This window comes from Crassostrea angulata, chromosome 2 (genome assembly GCF_025612915.1).
Source record: "Crassostrea angulata isolate pt1a10 chromosome 2, ASM2561291v2, whole genome shotgun sequence".
NCBI lineage: Eukaryota > Metazoa > Mollusca > Bivalvia > Ostreida > Ostreidae > Magallana > Magallana angulata.
In genome coordinates, this window is record NC_069112.1 from 80,004,820 (window position 1) to 80,027,817 (window position 22,998).

Below are 22,998 nucleotides of genomic sequence, written 5' to 3' on the forward strand. Positions count from 1 at the left end.
GAAAACAACCACCACATTTATAGAGAGAACAGACTCTACATGGAGACCACTGTGTGTGTACTGGTCCCCGTCCACTGGGGATCTACTGTTCGGGATGTATAACTATGATACACAGACAGGCAAGGTAACCCGGTACAACCAGAGTGGACAACTCACACAAACCATACAGCACGACATCACAGGACGGGGACTGTATAGAAAACCTATCTATATAACAGAGAACAACAATGGGGATGTCGTGGTGTCTGACTCATTCAGTGCTGTAGTGGTGACAGAGCTTGGAGGAAGACATCGTTTCTCCTACACAGGACCTCCATCAGGATCAGGACTAGACCCACATGGAATCTGTACTGACGCGCTGTCACACATCCTGGTGTGTGATGAAAGAACCCAAACAGTACAGATGATAGACAGGGACGGTCAGTTCCTGTCACATCTACTGATAAGACCATCAGGGATATTCTCACCAGGCAGCCTGAGTTATGATGTCAACACTCACCATCTCTGGGTCGGATCACGGTACAACAACACGGTGGTTATATACAGGTATATCACCAGACAGGACGCTCTGACAGGTAAGTCTGAGTCATTATCATTGTAAATTATATAATATGTAGTCACAAGTCAGACATATATAGGATGTGATCTTTATCATTTGTCAATATAATGTAAGTACATATTTATTTATAAACAATCAACATCACATGCTGAGATGTGAATACATTGCATGTCTGTTAAATAATTGACTCATTAGATATATGTATATGTTTATCAACAATAAATGGATATATGAATTAATTTGATGCATTTATATGCTTATTATTTATTTTTAATGATAATTAATACATTACAACAGACAAACATTGCTGTACCAATCATTATACAAGATGTGATGTTTGTAATCAATCTGTTCCATCTGACTGTTTGTGTCTGATGTTTGTAGATCTGAATCCAGCCACTGCTGATGTGATGGAGTCACTGAGTGAAATCCCAACCACAGGGACAGAAAAACCACAGCAAGGAAACCAGTGTCTGCTGAAACTGATGTCTCCCCCCGAGTTACTTCACTCTCTCACTCTGACAGGTGTTAATTGTTGTTATCACATTTCCTGTGTGACATCAGACCGGGTCTGGGTCAATGATAGAAACAAACTCATGTTGACAGACACAACAGGTGTCCCTCTACATCGTGTGGAGGATTCATGTAGTGGTTATGGATTACACACAGTGAACAGTGAGAGTGAACTGATTTATATAGATAGAAATTATAACATCAACAAACTGTCAAAGGATATGAAAACAACCACCACATTTATAGAGAGAACAGACTCTACATGGGAACCACGGTGTGTGTACTGGTCCCCGTCCACTGGGGATCTACTGGTCGGGATGTATAACTATGATACACAGACAGGCAAGGTAACCCGGTACAACCAGAGTGGACAACTCACACAAACCATACAGCACGACAACACAGGATGGGGACTGTATAGAAAACCTATCTATATAACAGAGAACAACAATGGGGATGTCGTGGTGTCTGATGATGATGCTGTAGTGGTGACAGAGCGTGGAGGAAGACATCGTTTCTCCTACACAGGACATCCATCAGGATCAGGACTAAAGCCACGTGGAATATGTACTGACCCTCTGTCACACATCCTGGTGTGTGATGTTACAACCAGAACAGTACAGATGATAGACAGTGACGGTCAGTTCCTGTCACATCTACTGATAAGACCATCAGGGATATTCTATCCATGCAGCCTGAGTTATGATGTCAACACTCACCGTCTCTGGGTCGGATCAGAGGTCTACAACACGGTGGTTATATACAGGTATATCACCAGACAGGACGCTCTGACAGGTAAGTCTGAGTCATTATCATTCAATTAATTAGATATAGATAACTAAGACACACAGTCCGTGTTAATTATCAGTCAATAAGATACATGTAAGACATGTTTATCTGTGTGATTGTTTGTCAATATAAACAACTCATTGTTACAGGGTTAGCTGTATCTTTTTCATTAATTAGATGTACAGTCACATGTCACTGTATTTACTTGATTAGAATATAATGTCATTGTAATTAATATGCTGACACATGTATTTGTGATTCATTATTTTGTTACAAGTTAATTCAATTGGTTTAATTAATTAGATAAATATTAAAGCATGTGTCAATGTTATCAGGTTAAACTTTTAATTTGTAGATGTAGCTCTATCATTACATAACATGTATGATTTTAATTAACAGTTAATTAATGACTTGTTGTAGATGAACACACACCCCGTCCTGATGAGGACGCCATGTCCAGCTCAACACCAGCCGTATAATGGAGATAGCTGGGATATTGACAGGTTGTAAATGTTTCTGTACAAATCTAGTCTGCTCTCAAAACCACACATGTTGTTTGTCACTTTGTTCAACATCTGCAGCTGAAATTGACCTGTGTATAATTCACATGGACTGTAATACTGACTCCTGTTTATTTCACACTTTGTGATCATCCAAACATGGCTGTCTGCTGCTGAGTGTGGAATGTTATACCAATTTTACTTTGCTAAAAATGAATTATCATCAACATAAAATAAATATTTATATGAAGTCTATAAAACCTGAATGTAAAAAAAAAATGAATGATTAAAATTGTAATAGATCTTTATCAATTTGAACATTTATGGTTATCATACCCCCGCTCTGAAGGAGAGGGGGGTATACTGTTTTACCCTTGTGTGTCAGTCTGTCTGTCCGCCCTTTTGTACATTCGTCTGTCTGTCTGTAAGAAAAAATTCTGTCGCATTTTTCTCAACAACTGATCGTTGCCGGTGCTTAAAATTTCAATACACTCTTTGTTTAGGCATGCCATACGTTGGAATATATGTTTGTACCTGTTAAATGACAACTTTTGGTTTTTTTTGGCCTAAATTTTCAAACGAATTTTCGTAAAGAATTTTTCAGCAACTATTGATCGCATATGCTTGAAATTTTAACACATTCTTTGTTTAGGCATGCCATGATACGCTCGGATCTATTTTTGTACCAATTGGACATCAATTTCCTGTTTAAGTCGACTTTGCTTATTTTGTATATTTACATCAGAGTGGGGATATTACTAGTGAGCATTGGCTCACAGATATCTGAGTAATATCATGTTGGTGTTGATCACTAACTAAATCATTCATTAGTTTATTCTGTTTCCTGTAGATGGGCCAATTTTACTTGACCTTGGGGGAAGAAAATAGAACACCTTCCTTGAAATCCTTACAGAGGAAGACAGAAAACAGACATTGGATACGTAGACCACTCACTGCAATATGATGTCATTATCTTCAAGTACGCACTGACCAGAGTCACTCATGTCACCTATTACAATTGGTCTTTATCTGTCATCGTGTGGTGTGTGTCGTCCGTCTTTCCTTTACAATTTTACATGTTGAACTTCTTCTTGAAAACTACACGGCCAATTGTTACCATATTTGATGTGAAACATTACTACAATAAGAAGAATTTAGATTTAATATAACTTGATTATTTGTGGAGTGACCGATACCTGGACTTGTTTTAAATAACGCGCCATTAGTTTAACCTGTGTTCTGTGTACATGAACTATACAGTAATTATTTATTATTCTGTCTTATCATTTTATGTCACAGTATGTTTTCTGTTTAAAATAGTAATTTGTCATTTTACATTGATATCAATTTTTTGAACCGAGTTTTCTAAGGAGAAATCCAGCTATTGAAATGGTGAAAGGGGCACGCCGGCGGGCAGTTGCGAGAAGGGTACCCCAATTGTACTGCAAATCAATTGTACATATATAAGAGATGTGCATATAACTTGGATTTGTTGTTGTTGTAAATTTGTATAAAAAAAATACCAGCTGTCGAACTTGGTCAATTTTACGCAGAATATTGCATATAGGGTACCCCCATTGTACGGATAACTCTTCATACAGTTTTTAAGATAGGTAGTTGTTGTCTTGTAGATCAATTGTACATATATCAGAGATGTGCATGTAACTTGGATTTATATTTTGATTATTTATGTGTACATAAACTCTACAGTAATTAGTTTTTATACTCCCTTACATGGCTTATCCATTATATCTTGGTATGAGTGTAGTAAATTCTCACCTGACAGTGTGTATTTAATTCTTTTGAATGCTTTTATAATACCCTGTAATTTAGTGATGGGAAAAAGATGTTACTTAAAATTGGGGCTTATATCTGAGGATTTTTTATTTTTCCTATTTGCAAAGAATAAATTTTGTTTATTGATTAAACATCATATTCAAAGGGGAGTAACTCAAATTTGAGTTCTTCAATTACAAACGAATAAAGAGTTATTCCCCTTTTTGTAATATTTTTTAGATAAAGTTCATCTTAAAACTGGTTATTGACCCCTGACGTGTTTTTCTCTGAAAGTTAATTGAATATCAGTAAATATAATTATAAGATTTTTAAAAATGCCCTTAAAGTAGATCCAGTGTTCTGTGACGTCACACATTTTTGTAAAACTTTAAATTCTATAAAAATTATGCAAGATAGTTTTATTTATTTTATGTGAATATAATCACATGGATGTAATTAGAATTATTGGTAGGTTAAAGATATTTTCGCACTTAATTTTATACTAAATTTCCAAATTTTTATATATTTTATTTATGCAAAGGGGAAATAACTCTTTTTCTGACTTTTCTCTCAGTTGTATGTCTAAATGCTATAGTTTTTCTTATTCCAACGATTAATTTTAAAATATTTTTGTAATTTCAGTTTTCTGATAAAGCCGACATTAAAATTGAACAACAAAAACAAATTTCTGCATACAAGATTTTACCAATACATTTTTCTAATGCTAAAATATGCTTTAGTTTATGTTTATCTGGCATCCCAAAAAGTGTGATGACATGTATATTTTTTCTAACAATTGATGACATTTAAGTCTATTAAGTCGAAATCAGTTCAGTTTTTCAACTTTCCTCAGAGAATTTTACGAGTATGGAGCTACCTTAATAAGAATATTATTGGTGGATTTGGCACATTTTTTTATATTGATCATGTAAATAGAAAACTTGTGTTTATGTAAATAGTTTTTGAACAATATTGTAACTAAGTTAAAGTGTACTGCTTTTTTTTTCTTCAAAATTTATTTTTTTTCTGTCTATTTACGTTAACCATGAAATACATAATACAAGTATACACATGATTTTTGGTGAGTTGTAGCAAGCTATAGATAGAACTCAATAAATGTGATATTTATTCATAGTTTCGTTTTGTTTCTTAGTAAAACAGTACTGTAATATTTGGTACAAAAGAAGAATATGATACAGTAAATTTATGTACAAGAACAAGACAATTATTCATTGGGGCGAACTAAATAACTGACAAACCAATCTCCTTTTGGATTCACTATAGTAAGATGTTACTAGAGACTAGTCAACAACAAATTACAAAATAAATTTTCCATCCAAGTACTCAAAGTTGTTTCAAGAATTTCATTTTGACTGCTGGGTTTATTCTTGGTATAATTATAAAAACCGTTATTTTGATAACATATCTGTCCTAAGCTGAAGATCAATCCATAATTGTAACATGATCGTGCAATAAATGTTGTTATATAAACTTCACTATTATAGAAATAGTGCCTTTTTTTCTTCCGTCCATCTGAAGTTAATACCCAATGTTGTGAAACCTGAAGAATAGATAGGCGCCTAGCGATTGGTTGAGAGAACAGTATTTGTTCATCAGTTTATTAATAAAATCAGTGCTGCTTGTAAACAATGTGGCCGGATAGTGTTGACTTAGAAATAAACAAGCCAGGTCAAACTCTGGTCTCCAGCGGGTATTTGAAGGTGTGGAAATGTCACGTCGGCTTAACTGATGCACATTCTCCTGTTGATTTGAAATGCACTTGCTTAGAAATCTATTAACTGTCATGCATTTGTGGATTACAAGTATGGAAGATCTTAACTGAATTAAGGCCAGTCTTGTATTTCTGCCAAGTTGGTAAATAAACAAACTGAAAGAAAATGTAAACTAAATTCATATAAAATCGAAGTCTGGGAAGGAAGAGTTATCTTTCGTAGAATTTCAACACAAGTCGTGACAGGGAGCTTATAGAAATGTAAACACAGATTTTCAGTGAATTTTAGCTTGAATTTATTAGATACAAATATCGAAGCGTTGAAATTTCGTTGCTCTGGACGAGGGTTTGATGCCTTTGGAGTGGATAACTTTCTTTAATATGGTTCATTTAATTTCAAAGTTGGAAGGCAATTAGATTTAGGTGTGAGAAACAATCCCATGAATTTTCGCCAAGTTCTACAGAGTTTAACTGGAGCTGGAATTTTTATTCGGAGGCGTAGTCTAAAACGCGGTCTGGAGTCAAATGGCAGGCAGAGTTTCAGACTTTCTTAAAAAATCTGATAAACGGTTAACACTTTCCCAGCAGGCATTTCAACGTTGATTCAACGTTGAAACAACGTCATGCCTCAACGTTGAAATGACGTTGAATTTTGGTTGAATATGAAAGTTGAATGGACGTTGAAATTTTGACGTTGATTCAACGTTGATATCTGACGGTGTTTCAACGTTGAATTAACGTCTTCTGACGTTGTTACAACGTTTAAATTTAGTTGATATTTGGTTGAAATGCTACAACTGTTTGACCTTGAACACTGATTTTTTTTCGCTAATTGCAGTGAATCATTTTGCCTCAAATTATTTTATGAACAACATGACACCAGAACAAATATCATTAATCAATTTATTCAAGAGAGAAACAGTTAAATAAATTGAAAGTATCACTTAAAATCACTGATGGATAACCTAGCTCACATCTGTAGCCAGCTTTTCACAAAAACATTAGTTTAAGAAGATGAAAAAGAGTAAAATCATTAGTTCTGGTCAAGTGAACGTGAAAAACAGTCAATCTCTTCTCCTTCTTCCACCTCCTCCCACACGCTCCGGGGCATATTTTAGGAATTTAGCCAAATCTTCATTGAATTTTGATTCTGTATACTGTGTATGAGATGTCAATACAGTTTCTGAAACAGACATAAAGGTGCTTTATAATATATGTTCCTCTGTATATATTTTTTTCTTTACATAAAGACAATTCAACCAAAATTGGATCCTTTGATCTGCTCCAGTGGCTTTTTCCTTGCAGATCACGGGATCTAATTTCAATAAGATTGCCATAAAGATAACACACCATTTTTAAATAGATGTATACTGTAGATTCCTAATTAAACACAAGGAATTAATATCCATGTAAAATTGCCAAAAGCACATCTCGCGGATTCTATGATCTCCCTATTAATTTTTGGCAGGTGTAAATTTAATGAATATATATGATAAAAATTATGTGTTCTAGCAATTTGATGCATTAAATAATTGAATCGCAAAATGAAGTAATCATGAAAAATGAGGAATCTACAGTACTCTGCGTCTGCACCAACTAATTAAATTATGTTTTAATTGTTTCAATCTACATGTACTACAAATGAGAAATTTGACAGTAGTAAAAATCAGAAAACATTTTACCTTTTATAAGGAGGTAGAGTTGGGAGGAACCAAAAGCTTTCTTTCCCCGTTTTCCCTTCATGTTTAGACCAGCCATGTACGAGTTTGTCATAGTTCTGAAAATAAATTGAAATATGTCATACTTCAAATACTTAGTGTTTCATATCACTCTGAATACAATGTCATACATTGATTTTTTCAATAAATGATCTTTAATTATTCAGTAACATCATTCTTTATTTACCTTAACATTGCTTTCTTCATGTGGTCAGTACCATCTGTACCTCCAATCTCTTGAAGCAAGAATTTCTGAAATGCAATTGTTCATTTTCATTCATACTTTGTAGTGTTACTGCAATATATAAATTTACATTCCAAATATTTTTTGAATGTAAAGTGTGTGAAAAGATAATGAAGTAATAAGACCGTAACACACAAACGGAACTCAAAGGTTAAAATGACGAGTTTAACCGTGACATAACAAACTTTGAACGCTGTAAAATGCAACGTCACAAGCGAGAATCAAAGTTCACGCTTGTGGCTGTTACAATGGCTATTCCATTAATTTGAATTTATCCTTAGAATAAAATAGAAATTTTGACATATAAATCACATTTGCAGACAAAGCAAGAAGTTAGAAAAATGTAAATATAAGCTTTAAATCATTATTTTTTGAAAGATATAGTCTCATAACTGCAGCGGTGTGTGCATACAAATTTTATAATGCGCATTAGTTATTTATGAAAATTTGTATGCACACACCGCTATTGTTATGATACAATATCTTTCATAAAATAATGATTCAATGCTCAAATGTATAATAAAGGAGAACATTATATTCATTCTATACACAATTTCTAATTTTAATTCTGCATTTCAGTCATTTTGTGTCATATCAAGAGAATAAAAAACCTGAGTCCAGCACCAAAGGTTTAATTTTTTTTGGTAATAATTCCTGACTGTTAGAGAAAATCTTTGAGGGTTACTTCTTGTGATTTAACTTGAAGAATAATTCCCCTCATTTGATCAAGAATTTAGAGTTTATGTATATTCACCTCACCTCACCTAACCTCTTCTTGCCCGCTGGCACATAAGGCAGGCCCATTATGTATAGTATGTATATAAAAATACAACATAATTCTACACGAAACATGACAATTTACATCTATTTTCAATTACTTACAAAGCTGGCTTTAAAGTCCCTGTTTTCAAGTCTTCTGTCTAAGGCTTCAAATCCTTCTTCTGAGTCTATGGTAACAAGATCAACGTCTTCTGTATTTGAAGCTGTTGTTACTGGACTCTTAAGACGGTCTCTTATTTCAACAAGAAGGTAGAGGACTCTTCTCTGAAATCCTGTGAAACAGAATATAACTAAGTATTAAACATTTAACACCCAAGGCATCATAAGCAAAAATTCTAGTCTCATAAAAGGTCCCTTGAATTGAAAATTTGTAACACATCTAACTGTACTCACTTTCTTCGGTCATGGGAAAGGAGTCTGTTGAGGACTGATGCTGCTTTCGCTTAGAAAGAGATGGAAGTGTTGGGGTGCTCTCTACACTTAACCTGCTACAAGGCCTATCATAGCTCCTGGAATGTTCAGATCCTTTGTTAAGTCTTTTTGGGCTTTCTCTTCTCAGGGTTGACCTTTCACTGCTTTGTGACATAGAGTGCCTTGACCTATTGTGATGCCTGTCTCTGCTTTTTGATCTTGAAAATCTTGAGCTGTTCAAAGACTGAACAGGACTCCTGGACCTTGAGATTCGTGACCTTTGTGTTGAGCGAATTGGACTTCTGGGTGTTGAAATTCTGGGCCTTTGTGTTGAGCGAATTGGACTTCTGGGTGTTGAAATTCTGGGCCTTTGTGTTGAGCGAATTGGACTTCTGGATGTTGAAATTCTGGGCCTTTGTGTTGAGCGAATTGGACTTCTGGATGTTGAAATTCTGGACCTTTGTGTTGAGCGAATTGGACTTCTGGATGTTGAAATTCTGGGCCTTTGTGTTGAGCGAATTGGACTTCTGGATGTTGAAATTCTGGGCCTTTGTGTTGAGCGAATTGGACTTCTGGATGTTGAAATTCTGGGCCTTTGTGTTGAGCGAATTGGACTTCTGGATGTTGAAATTCTGGGCCTTTGTGTTGAGCGAATTGGACTTCTGGATGTTGAAATTCTGGACCTTTGTGTTGAGCGAATGGGACTTCTTGGTGACATCGACCTATTCATCGAGCTCTCCCGACTGTTTGAACTAGCCCAGGACTTGCTTGGTGTAATAGACCTGCTACGTCTGGTTTCCATTTCATCTCTAGTAGAAGGTGAAGGTGATCGAGACCTGGACGACTGAAGTGATGACTGGTCTTGGTTTTTTTTAGAAGAGATTTTTTGGGGTGGTTTTGGCGGCATAACTGGTGCTGAAGTATAATATATCAAATTGTTGGAAAATGCTCCAAAAAAAAAAGGAATTACCATAATAAATTGTCCTCTTTTATATCTTGATATATATTTGCATAACAATATCTAACCTGCTACAGGTAACTTCTTCTGCATTTTTATTGATGAATTGTCTTCAGCAGAATCTAATTAAACAAAATTTATATATATTTCATTAATCAAAATATCAAAGTAAATAACAAATAAAAGAATCTTCAAGTTTGTAGATAAATTGCAAGCTCACCCATAATAAAGTCACTCATGACCTTCTTTTTTGGTTTCCTTTTCATTACTGGTTCTGAGTCACACTCAGATTCCACCGCTGTCGTCTCATCATAGTCCTCACATTCTCGATAGTCGTCTTTATTTAAAAGAAAAACAATGCATGAAGAGAAGGTACAATTGACTTGATGAGAAATGTATACAAAAAATTCTTTGTTAACTTTGTTGACTTCCCTACATTTTTTACATCTTCAAACATAAATTACTTGGTTTCTTATCAATAAATTAAGAAGTTACCTGATGAAAACTTGATCTTTATCAGATCAAATGAAAGCCATTTGTCAGCAGGTTTCTTGCATTCTTTGAGTGCAGAATTTCCATTTGATGTATTCGGCCATCTTATGCGATTTCCTTCAACCCATACACTGGGTATGGCAAGCTCCATCTCTTTTTCATCCTCTCTCCACACAGCTCTTACCCACTTCTTGTCCATCTTAATTTAAAAAATCAAAATTAAGCAAAATGCTTAAACATATTATGTTGTTCAATAAATAACATAGTTTGTTTTTTGTCATCAATGTCACAAGAAAAGAGTTCTTTGAGTTGTAATGTTTAAAAAAAAATTATTATCCGACATATATTTTATTATAAAGTCACCAATTCAGTATTAAAGAAATTACAATTACCGGTAGAACTAATTTAGCAATATATATCTCTCTTTACAATACTTGATAGTGCTAAAAACCAACCTTATCCTAATATTGCCTTTCAATTCCATGCAGCAAAGGAAACAGCACATATTTCCCATCATAAGGCAAACATGCAACTTTTCTATCTATGTCATGCTTTCTGATTATTTTTTCCCGTCCATGCCTCTGCAATGTTGTGTTTTTCACAACGGCAACATTTATTAATTTCGATTCACATGGATTAATAAATAAATTTTCCAGTCTCTGTTGTGAAACAACTTTGCATATCAATTCTCCATTTTCTCTTTTTTCTTGCAAAAATGCAAACGACTGATCTTTTAAAAGTAAACAACTGTCTTTTCTTTTTGTGGAAAGATAGGTTGTTGAAACATTCATCCATGGTTTGACAGTAGTTCTTTCCAGTTCAAACAACCGTTTAGCAACTTGAGCAATAGGATTTTGTGCTTTCTTCACAAATTTCTTTAACTTTTGAAGATAGTTTTCAAATCTAAAGGCACTTAGTTCATTTAGTGAAACACCATAATTTTTAACATCATCACTTATGTGTACAAGAGAGTGAATGTTGTAGGTAGTAAATGTCTCTCCGTATATCTGGGGTGCTTTCTTGACAAAGTATTCAAGCAATTCTTTTGCATAATTCAGGTAGTGATTCCTAGAAGCATCTCTGGAGTCAAGTAATATTGACATGGCAACCGTTAGAGCTAGGAAATGTTGATACATTTGGTCATGCATTATGTTGCAGAAAATAAGTGGGCCAGTGTATAGAATGCATTGCCTGTACTCTGTTGCCTTCCATCGATCGAGAACCTCAAGCGAACGTGGCTGTCTTGCGAATTCTCGAGGCATTTTCCCATTCAGAGCAACAAGTTTGTCCGAAAGTAATTCTATTTACAGATGGGATAGCTTGCACTCTCGTGGTCCTGATTTTAAAAACATCAAAATTCTTTTCATCACACCAAGACACACAAGATGCATATAATCAAGCGGAAACGATTTGATACAATCGATACCAATATCAACTAAAGGTGACCTCTTTAATTGATAATCAGTATACTGCAATTCATTGAAATCTTCTTTAGTTCTCTTTTCCGGCATATTCATGCCGTCTGGTTGTTTAAAAACAACACGTCCACGCCATACACCTTTAATTGTGCATCTATCGCATCCAAAGTATGCATTGTGTCCTTTAGTACATTTCAAAAATGACCTTGCAGGAGCATCACAAATAAATGAGTCAATGATCACAGCAAAATGTTTATCATTCAATTGAAACCCAGTATTTTCAACATTACAAAGTTCTTCAACAAAGTCCAGCAAATACTCCTCAACTGAGTCTGGTTTCTTTGTTCCACAGAACAAAGCAACAATAAATGGTTCAAAACTATTGACACTGCATAGGATTGGCCAAAATTGTACCGAGGAAGACTTAAATAATGGTACTCCATCGATGTTAAATGAAAGTTTAATTGAGTTTTCATCTTCAAAATGATTTGGATGTAATGACACAGTTTTCGTAAGTCCTGATAGCAGCCCAAAATAATAATAATTGCCACCACATTTTCTAATGATACCAATACTTTGAGGTGTCTGAAGTAAAGTACGTGCATCTTTTGGTACTCTGTGGCCTTGCTTTCTAAAAATTTCAAGTATATGATTAATGCATGATCTAGTGCATTTAAACTTTGTAGCCCATTCTGCAATTTGTGATGGTAAACATTCCTCAGGCTCATTTTCATTATCTTCATCACTTGTTAAAACAACGGACATGGAAGAATCACTGTCATAATCTGCTGGTTCATTAATGTGCTGCTGTTGCTGATCTTCCCCAGAATCTGACTGCACAGAGGAGGTGTACCTTTCAGGAGTTGTCTGCTGGCCCCCAACTGCCTGCAGTTGATTTTCAACATCATTTTCACTGCTGCTTGATTGTGCAAGCGCATGAACAAATGTATTGTACCGTCTCCAGTTTCTGAGATAGGCCATGTCTTAAATAGAACAAAAAAATACATGCACGTGCAGCTAGTTTTTGTTTCTATTGTTTGTATTGATTAACCATTATAAATAATATCATCACTTTGAGTTAATATTAACATCATAATCATTACAAATATAAATACTTATATACTAGGCCTAAAGTACTGTCTTCAATACTGTGAATTGAATATGGACTGTTAGTGTTAAAGGATTTATTGTTTTCCTTTAAAGACCATCGAAGGTAAAAGATAAGATTATTACTTTCTATATACTGTATTACAAAACGGCTTCGATCAGTTGCCTGGGTACACTTATTGAGTATTAAAACTTGCATCGTTATGTTGGAGACCAAAGATCAACAACAACAATAAAATCCCAATTCTATTTATAGTTTCACTCTTCTGTTAACTTGTACGTAAATCGGAAATTCTCTTAGTTAACTCGTCCAAAGAGTCATTCGTGATACGTGTGAACTATCGTACATAACATTACTAACGTTAGTGGTGAAAAATAAAAATAAAAACACCACAAAAACACCAAAAACTTAAAGACATTTTCAAGGCTAACAATACTTTGATATTATTAGACTAATGTAAGTTAGAGATCGATCAATTTTTACATGCATTCTCTGTTCGTTAGTGATGAATTCAAAAACACGCGCCATGCGGTTAAGCATTTTTTTCTAGCTTGGAAAAAAATAAAAACATTATACAACATGCATTATATAATTGAAAGAAACACTTACTTTACTATTTTAGAGGATGAAATCCAAAATGTCCTTGTACTAAAGGTCGATGTAGAATTTATAAATGCTGCTCCTCACGGTCTCAAGTTTGGAAGGGCGTTCAAAATGGCTTCCCAGCTAGGATATCTTATCCCCAGCTGGACACTGGTTCTTTGTTTTTTTTTCTTTGTCTTTGCGGTAATTTGTTCGCGCCAGTAATTAATACTTGTCTGGCCAGCATGCGCTTTCAAGCTGAGCAGATATGGAGGGTGTGCAATAGATCAATGGCTATCGCGCACCTTGCCGCATAATTTGTTTACATGCGCTAACTTTCGCCATAACTGAATTTATTTCACTATCAACAGTTTTATTCATTAACACTATATATATAAATGATTCATAAAGTTACTTAAATCATTTCAAGCTGTGTAGATATTTGGGGGGGGGGGGGGGGGTTACAAGATCAATGCCTATCGCGCGCTTTCCGCATACATGTAAATTCTTTACATGTGCGATTTTTTGCCATCACTGATGATGTTTTTTTCACTTTTTATGCCCACAAATTACAGAATTCAATAATTACACGAAATTATGAAAAATACAATTTTATAAATATATGTATGAGAAATTTGGTCGATATTGGTCAGAATATCTGACGTCTAACTAACGTTGAAAATTTGTCATGTTGATAATGTCTTTTTCTTCAACGTCGCACAATGTTGTAGTTTGGTTGATCAACGTCGTCAACCATGATCAACGTATTTTCAACGTTGGTACAACGTCGTATGCCTGCTGGGTTGTTAGGAGTTCTTCAAGAAAAAATATTAAATTTCAAGTTCAAATGTCGAGGGTCAAGTTCATATAAGAATTTAATCCTTGTACAAAGGAAGGGGAAAATTGGCGGGGGGGGGGGGGCTAATTGTACACTGCAATTTGACAACTTCAGTTTGATTAATTAATAATTGTAAATTTAATCCAGCACTTATTAATTAATATGAACAATTGTTGACATATAAGTGAATGCATGTGCATTATTTTTCAGCTATTAAAAATCGACCATAACTTTTACATCAACCGCTAAATAGTGAAAGTAGTATGTCAAAGACGTGTGAAAATCTCCATCTCAAAAGCGCTTGATCATGTTGATTCCGAATTCGTTTCTTGGACAGTAAATGTTTACCTTCAAATATTTTATGCTGATCAAATACAGAAAGGCCCATTGTTAGTGATCAGTGTATTTATAAAGTTGTTTCTGCTTCATTAGAGTGTGACATGAAACTTATAGAAGTGACTGGGAATCAGAGACGACCGGGAATCGGAGACTTCACCGCATTAACTCATCTTCACTGTATTAGCTTGTTTTCAACATAGCGTCTTTATGTGGTATTGATTTTGCTCAACATCAATCTAGTAAACCTATTAAAAAAAGACAATAGGTTTTGCAACTTGAACATGTATTAAGAAAATAACAGTATGATAGTTTGAGGTCTCTTTACAGTTCCTTGTGTATCAATAAAGAGTGGACTGATGGAGCAAAGAAAGAGTTTATGTGGTATAGTATTCTTGTAATATCACTATGTTTGTGTAGCTATATAGTATTCATGTAATAGCACTATGTTTGTGTAGCTATATAGTATTCATGTATTATCACTATGTTTGTGTAGCTATATAGCATTCATGTAATATCACTATGTTTGTGTAGCTATATAGTATTCATGTAATAACACTATGTTTGTGTAGCTATATAGTATTCATGTAATATCACTATGTTTGTGTAGCTATATAGTATTCATGTAATAGCACTATGTTTGTGTAGCTATATAGTATTCATGTAATATCACTATGTTTGTGTAGCTATATAGCATTCATGTAATATCACTATGTTTGTGTAGCTATACTTTGTATTTTTAGGTCACCTGAGTCATTTCGGAGACCCATTGCTATCACAAGTTCGTTGTCCTGTGTCATTCATAGACATTATAGTACTCATCTTTTAAATGGGTATGAGGGCAGTAGTCATTGTGTTGGTCCTGGGGTAAGATCTGTTGCCCGAAGGCCTAGGTCGAGGACTGCATCAATTTCTTACCAAGGAACTGACAATATAGCTATTGCCCTCATCCCCATTTGATGGTTGATCTGTAAACAAGAATAACATATCCTAGTGGTAATGTCAGGGCCGGAATATTGTCCAATTATCTGCCCATTGGGGACATTCAAACAACCAGGGTAGGGGGATAGCCAATCATATGTCATAAGCCAGTATTTAATATAAATGACCTCATATATGATTTGGAAAGTTCTCATTTTACATATATTTGATAATATTTGATAGTAAGGTGTAAAAATAGTGAAGACAGAGAGAGAGAGAGAGAGAGAGAGAGAGAGAGAGAGAGAGAGAGAGAGAGAGAGAGAGAGAGAGAGAGAGAGAGAGAGAGAGAGAGAGAGTGCAAGAGAATGTTTAATGAAGAATGCCAGAGATAGTAAAAACAAGATTGCATGTTGCTCAGTGAATAAGAGAGAGAGAGGTAAAGTACAGATTTAAGAGAGAGAGTTCATGTGTGACAGAGCAAGAGTTCATTTACATGTTTGAAGAAAAGGGAATGAGAGAGGAAGAGAGAGAAAGAGAGTAAAAACAAAAGTGCATGTTTAGCAGAGGAATGGAGATATAATGGTTGTGTAACACAGAGAAATAAAGTAAGGAGAGGCAAAGTAAATCTTTAACAGAGAAAGTTTGAGAGAGAGCGCAAACATAAAGAACACAAGTTGCTAAAAAAGTGAAAAAGAGAAAAAGCAAAAGTTCTGGTGAAGCAAAGAAGTAAAAGAGAGTAGCAAGAGTACACGATAAGCAGAGGAAGAAAGGGGGAAAGAAAGAAAGAGAGAGAGAGGACATGTTAGTAAGAAAAAGTGAAAGAGAGAAAGAAAGATAAAGAAGAGCAAGCTTGCATATTTAGCAGCAATAACCGAGTAAATAAATGTTTAAAAAAAGAAAGTGTGAGAGAGAGGGAGAGAGAGATAGTATGTACATACATCTCGTTGAGAGGGAAATATACCCCAAAAGCTGGTATACATGTTGGGAAGACTGGAATAAAGAGCACTTATATTTCCTTGGCAGAGAATGTCTGAAAATAGTAGATATGAGAGAGAGAGAGAGAGAGAGAGAGAGAGAGAGAGACTTTAATTAAGAATGTCAGAGATAGAGAGAGCAAAGAGAGCAAGAGTACAAGTTCTCTAGAAAATTGAATGAAAAAGAGGAGAAAGTACATATTTTGGAGAGAGAGAGAGAGAGAGAGAGAGAGAGAGAAAAAGTGTGAGAAAAAGAGCAAAAGTACATGTTAAACAAATGATAGAAAGTAGAGAGAGAGAGAGAGAGCAAAGAGAGAACATACATCTGAATGAGAGAAAAATAGACACAGAAAGCTGGCATACATGTGAGAAAGACTGGAAGAAAGAGCACTTGTATTTCCTTGGCAGATAATGTCTGATAATAGTAAATATCTAAAAGAAGAGAAAGAGAGAGAGAGAGAGAGAGAGAGAGAGAGAGAGAGAGAGAGAGAGAGAGAGAGAGAGATTAATGGAGAATGTCAGAGATTATGAGACAAAGAGAGAAAAAGTACATGTTGATCAGAAAACTGAAAGAGAAACAAAGAGAAAGTACATATTTTGGAGAGAGAGAAAGAGAGAGAGAGAGTGGTAGAGAAAGAAAGAGCAAGAGTACATGTTAAACAGGGAATGTTAGAGAGAGAGGGAGAGAGAGAGAGAGAGAGAATGAAGAAGGTCAGAGATAGTGAGACAAAGAGAGCAAGAGTACATGTTGCTCAGGAAAGGAAGGAGAATTAGAGGCAGAAAGAGAGAAAAAGACAGTTTATATTTTGTAAAGAGAGAGGGAGAGAATTAGAGAAAGTTAAAAAGTGAATGTTAGAGAGGGAGAGAGAGAGAGAAAGAGGGAGAGAGAGATACCATACTTAGCACTGAATGTATGAAGCAGATGCAGAAAAAAGAGGGAGGGAGAAAGTCACCAATGTTAAGCAGAAAATGTCAAAAAGAAATTTTTCAAAGTTTTAACAAAGAAAATTATCTACTGGTCGAGTGTTTTTATTATTTGATGATAATAGACCATAATTTATCTATGAATGAAAAAATATTATTATTTTAAAATAAAGGCTGGTTTAAATTTATATATTTCCTACACACAAAATGATATTATATAAGGAATAAGGAATCGTTCTTTGAGTATTATGAGGTGATAATTTTGGTCGGGGCGTGATCAAATCCAATAAAGCCCTTCGTTGATCAAGCCCCGACCGAAATTATCACCACATAATATTCAAAGAATGATTCCTTATTACTTATATTTATATAATTTTAAGCCATCGTACAATTAAATCTTTAACTATAAATAAGCAAACACCGCCGGCGCCTCAATTTGGCGTCATTTGTGTTATGGGTTATATAGTACAAAATCGATACGTAGTGTTATCACAGACAAAGACACTGGATGATGTAAATATATAATGATATTTTATAAATTAATTATATTATTAGATAGTTTTGAGAGAATGTGGTTGACATAATTCTAAAACTTTTTATTTTTATTAAACAGGTTGTGATTCAAAGATGTAGACATGGACACAGCAAGTTCCCCATATAGAGCACATAAGTGTTATAAGTGTCCGGGGGACACAGAGTACCATTGTGTATCGTGTCCATGTGATCTGTGTCCCCAGTGTAAAGAGAACCATGTAAAAGATCTCCAAACAATAGACCATGATGTTGTGTCACACCGTGATAAAATCAACTACATCCCAACACAAGAGATCTGTGTGAGACATCCTAGCCATGTTTATATAAAGTACTGTGAAGCTTGTCAAGTTCCTGTGTGTGATTCTTGCTCCGAGGACCAATCGCACCGATTCAGAAGTTTTTTCTATGGCCAAGGACAGCACGAAATTATGGATATACAAACAGCCTATAAAACAAAGCAACAACAACACAGAGGAACCATTCACACCATCAGAAGTGAGGCTCTCTTTTACAGACCTGTTCTCCTGCCACGAATCAAAACTGATTTCAAAACCTGTCACACAGAATTCTCCCGCTATCAATCAGAGATGTTAACAAAGGCCCAGACACTGAAACATCTCATTAACAAAGTGAGAAAAGATTTCATGAAAAATGTGTTTTGTGACTTTGATTTCAAACACAGATGTTTAAAACAGATGATAGAAATGAGCAGACATATTGTCAGCCTTCAGGAATATGAACTCAGATATGTACAGCCAGTATTCACATTCAGTGCACTACAATTCCTCTCCTCCATAAAGACAGCCCTCCCCCAGATACATCTTACACTCCACACCAGCCAGCTCTCCATGACTGAGTCACTCAACAAGGAGGATGTGATGGAGTCACTGAGTGCAATCCAAAACACAGAGAGAGGAAACCGACGCGTAGGAAACCAGTATCTGCTGAAACTGACGTCTGGTGCTGAGTTCCATCAATATCTCACACTGACAGGTGTTGATTGTTGTTTACACATTTCCTGTGTGACATCAGACCGGGTCTGGGTCAGTGATTCACACACAGTGAACAGTGAGAGTGAACTGATTTATATAGATAGGAATTATAACATCAACAAACTGTCAAATGATATGAAAACAACCACCACATTTATAGAGAGAACAGACTCTACATTGGAACCACGGTGTGTGTACTGGTCCCCGTCCCTTGGGGATCTACTGGTCGTGATGGATAATAATGATACAGAGACAGCTAAGGTTACCCGGTACAACCAGAGTGGACAACTCACACAAACCATACAGAATGACAACACAGGACGGGGACTGTATAGAAAACTTAACTATATAACAGAGAACAACAATGGGGATGTCGTGGTGTCTGACTATGACGATGAGTCTGGTGCTGTAGTGGTGACAGAGCGTGGATGAAGACATCGTTTCTCCTACACAGGACCTCCATCAGGATCAGGACTATAGCCACGTGGAATCTGTACTGACGCGCTGTCACACATCCTGGTGTGTGATGGTAGAACCAAAACAGTACAGATGTTAGACAGTGACGGTCAGTTCCTGTCACATCTACTGATAAGACCATCAGGGATATTCTCACCATGGGGCCTGAGTTATGATGTCAACACTCACCGTCTCTGGGTCGGATCAGGGGACAACAACACGGTGGTTATATACAGGTATATCACCAGACAGGGCGCTCTGACAGGTAAGTCTGAGTCATTATCATTTTAAATTATATAATATGTAGTCACAAGTCGGACATATATAGAATGTGATCTTTATCATTTGTCAATATAATATAAGTACATATTTATTTATAAACAATCAACATCACATACATATAAATACATTACATGTCTGTTATATAATTGACTCATCAGATATATGTATGTTTTTCAGAAATAAATGAATGAATTACCGTAATTAAATACATGTACATATGTTTATTATTAATTGATAATGATAACTGATTCATTGTGACAGACAAACATTGCTGTACCAATCATTATAATACAAGATGTAATGTTTGTAATCAATTAGATCCATCTGACTGTTTGTGTCTGATGTTTGTAGATCTGAATCCAGCCACTGCTGATGTGATGGAGTCACTGAGTAAAATCCCAACCACAGGGACAGAAAAACCACAGCAAGGAAACCAGTGTCTGCTGAAACTGATGTCTCCCCCGAAGTTACTTCACTCTCTCACAGTGACAGGTGTTGGTGGTTGTTTTCACATTTCTTATGTGACATCAGACCGGGTCTGGATCAGTGATGATGAAGACAATATCATCTTGACAGACACAACAGGTGTCCCTCTACATCGTGTGGAGCATTCAGATAGTGTTTATACATTGTCTAATGGATTACACACAGTGAACAGTGAGAGTGAACTGATTTATATAGGTAGTAATTATAACATCAACAAACTGTCAAAGGATATGAAAACAACCACCACATTTATAGAGAGAACAGACTCTACATGGAGACAACAGTGTGTGTACTGGTCCCCGTCAACTGGGGATCTACTGGTCGGGATGTGGAACAATAGGACAGGCACAGGCAACATGGGCAAGGTAACCCGGTACAACCAGAGTGGACAACTCACACAAACCATACAGAACGACAACACAGGAATGGGACTGTATAGTGATCCTAACTATATAACAGAGAACAACAATGGTGATGTCGTGGTGTCTGACTGTAACTTTTTTTCTGAGTTTGGTGCTGTAGTGGTGACAGAGCGTGGAGGAAGACATCGTTTCTCCTACACAGGACATCCATCAGGATCAGGACTACAGCCATGTGGAATCTGTACTGACGCGCTGTCACACATCCTGGTGTGTGATGGTGAAACCGACTCAGTACATATGTTAGACAGTGACGGTCAGTTCCTGTCACATCTACTGGTAAGACCATCAGGGATATTCTCACCATGGAGCCTTAGTTATGATGTCAACACTCACTGTCTCTGGGTCGGATCACCGTCCAACAAGACAGTGGTAGTATACAGGTATATCACCAGACAGGACGCTCTGACAGGTAGGTCTGAGTCATAATCATTCACATTAATTAGATATAGTTAACTAAGACACACAGTCCGTGTTAATTATCAGTCAATAAGATACATGTAAGACTTGTTTATCTGTGTGATTGTTTGTCAATATAAACAGCTCATTGTTACAGGGTTAGCTGTATCTATTTCATTAATTAGATGTACAGTCACATGTCATTGTATTTAGTTAATTAGAATAAATGGTCATTGTGATTAATATGATGAGGCATGTATTGGTAATAAGTAATTTTGGTACAAGTTAATTGAATTGGTTTAACTAAATAGATAAATATAAAAGCATGTGTCAGTGTAATCAGTTTAAACTTATAATTTGTAGATGTAGCTCTATCATTGCATAACCTGTATGATATTAAATAATTAACCGCTAATTAATGACTGGTTGACTTGTAGATGAAGACACACCCCGTCCTGATGGGGACGCCATGTCCAGCTCAACAGCAGCCGTAGAATGGAGATAGCTGGGGTATTGACAGGTTGTAAATGTTTCTGTACAAATCTAGTCTGCTCTCAAAACCACACATGTTGTTTGTCACTTTGTTCAACATCTGCAGCTGAAATTGATCTGTGTATAATTCACATGGACTGTAATACTGACTCCTGTTTATTTCACACTTTGTGATCATCAAAACATGGCTGTCTGTTGCTGAGTGTGGAATATTATACAAATTTCACTTCACTAAAAATGGATTATTGTAAACATAAAACATATATACATATGAAGTTTAAATTAACTGACTATTAATAAATTTGTGATAGATCTTTATCAATTTGAACATTTATGGTTATCATACCCCCGCTCTAAAGGAGAGGGGGGTATACTGTTTTACCCTTGTGTGTCTGTCTGTCCCTCATTCTGTCTCTAGCAAAATATTTTGTTATACTTTCATGTTAAATACTGAAATCTGATTGGCTAAGACGCAGTTCATAATCTGTTCTATTACCCTCAGCGTTAGCAACGCACTTAGCAACGGGTAACATTATATAAATAGTGCCTGTTTGGAAGGGTAACTGTTGAATTTGACACCCCGAGACAACCATTGTCAACCTACGCAAAGCGGAGGTTGACAATGGTTGTCGAGGGATGTCAATTTCAACAGTTACCCTTCCATAACAGGCACTATTTATTTTATTATACTGAATGTCTTAATTTTAAAGAACATTTTACTGTTTTTAATAGAAATGAAGTGAATTTTACGGCGAACCGTACGCGCATAATTTACGCGCATGTAACAATTCGTTGTGTTACCGTTCCCAAGTGTGTTGCTCACGCTGAGGGTAATAGAACGGATTACCAACAATCAGATTTCAGTATTTAACATGAAAGTATAATAATACAAATTGTTACATGCACGAAAACTATGCGTGTACGGTTCGCTGTAGAATTCACGTGATTCCTATTTAAAAGCATAAAAATTTCTCCATTGTATATAGTATACTACATTGTATATAGGATGCTCCATTGTATATAGGATACTCCATTGTATCTAGGATACTCCATTGTATCTAGGATACTCCATGATATATAGGATACTTCATTGTATATAGGATACTCCATTGTTTATAGGATACTCCATGGTATATAGGATACTCCATGGTATATAGGATACTCCATTGTATATATAGGATACTCCATAGTATATAGGATTTCCATGGTATATAGGATACTCCATGGTATATAGGATACTCCATTGTATATATAGGATACTCCATTGTATATAGGATACTCCATTGTATATAGGGTACTCCATTGTATATATGATACTCCATAAACCATTGTATATGTGTTACTCCATTGTATATAGGATAATCC

General features: G+C 35.6%; 2 protein-coding genes, 1 long non-coding RNA gene and 1 pseudogene across 3 annotated transcripts in view; 2 read left to right on the forward strand and 2 right to left on the reverse strand.

The window, feature by feature from the left end:
- LOC128172016 (uncharacterized) overlaps positions 1-4,474 on the forward strand; it is a 184,325-nt gene extending 179,851 nt beyond the window's left edge. The window contains exon 11 of the mRNA XM_052837785.1: positions 3,975-4,474. The gene's annotated coding sequence lies outside the window, so the exon portion shown is untranslated. The remainder of the gene's footprint in view (positions 1-3,974) is intronic.
- Positions 1-21,818, forward strand: part of LOC128172015 (uncharacterized) — a 65,776-nt pseudogene extending 43,958 nt beyond the window's left edge.
- On the reverse strand, positions 3,877-5,560 carry LOC128172020 (uncharacterized). Its single transcript, XR_008242184.1, has 2 exons — positions 5,015-5,560; positions 3,877-4,477 (listed from the first exon to the last, which is right to left on the reverse strand). It is a non-coding gene; the product is annotated as an uncharacterized LOC128172020 (long non-coding RNA).
- On the reverse strand, positions 6,759-11,617 carry LOC128172017 (serine/threonine-protein kinase PRP4 homolog). Its single transcript, XM_052837786.1, has 9 exons — positions 10,928-11,617; positions 10,476-10,671; positions 10,201-10,317; positions 10,049-10,102; positions 9,005-9,937; positions 8,714-8,883; positions 7,775-7,839; positions 7,552-7,646; positions 6,759-7,052 (listed from the first exon to the last, which is right to left on the reverse strand). The coding sequence occupies exons 2-9, from the start codon at positions 10,669-10,671 to the stop codon at positions 6,934-6,936; spliced, it is 1,749 nt and encodes a 582-aa protein (XP_052693746.1). The 5' UTR covers positions 10,928-11,617; the 3' UTR covers positions 6,759-6,933.
- Positions 21,819-22,998: the final 1,180 nt, after the last annotated feature.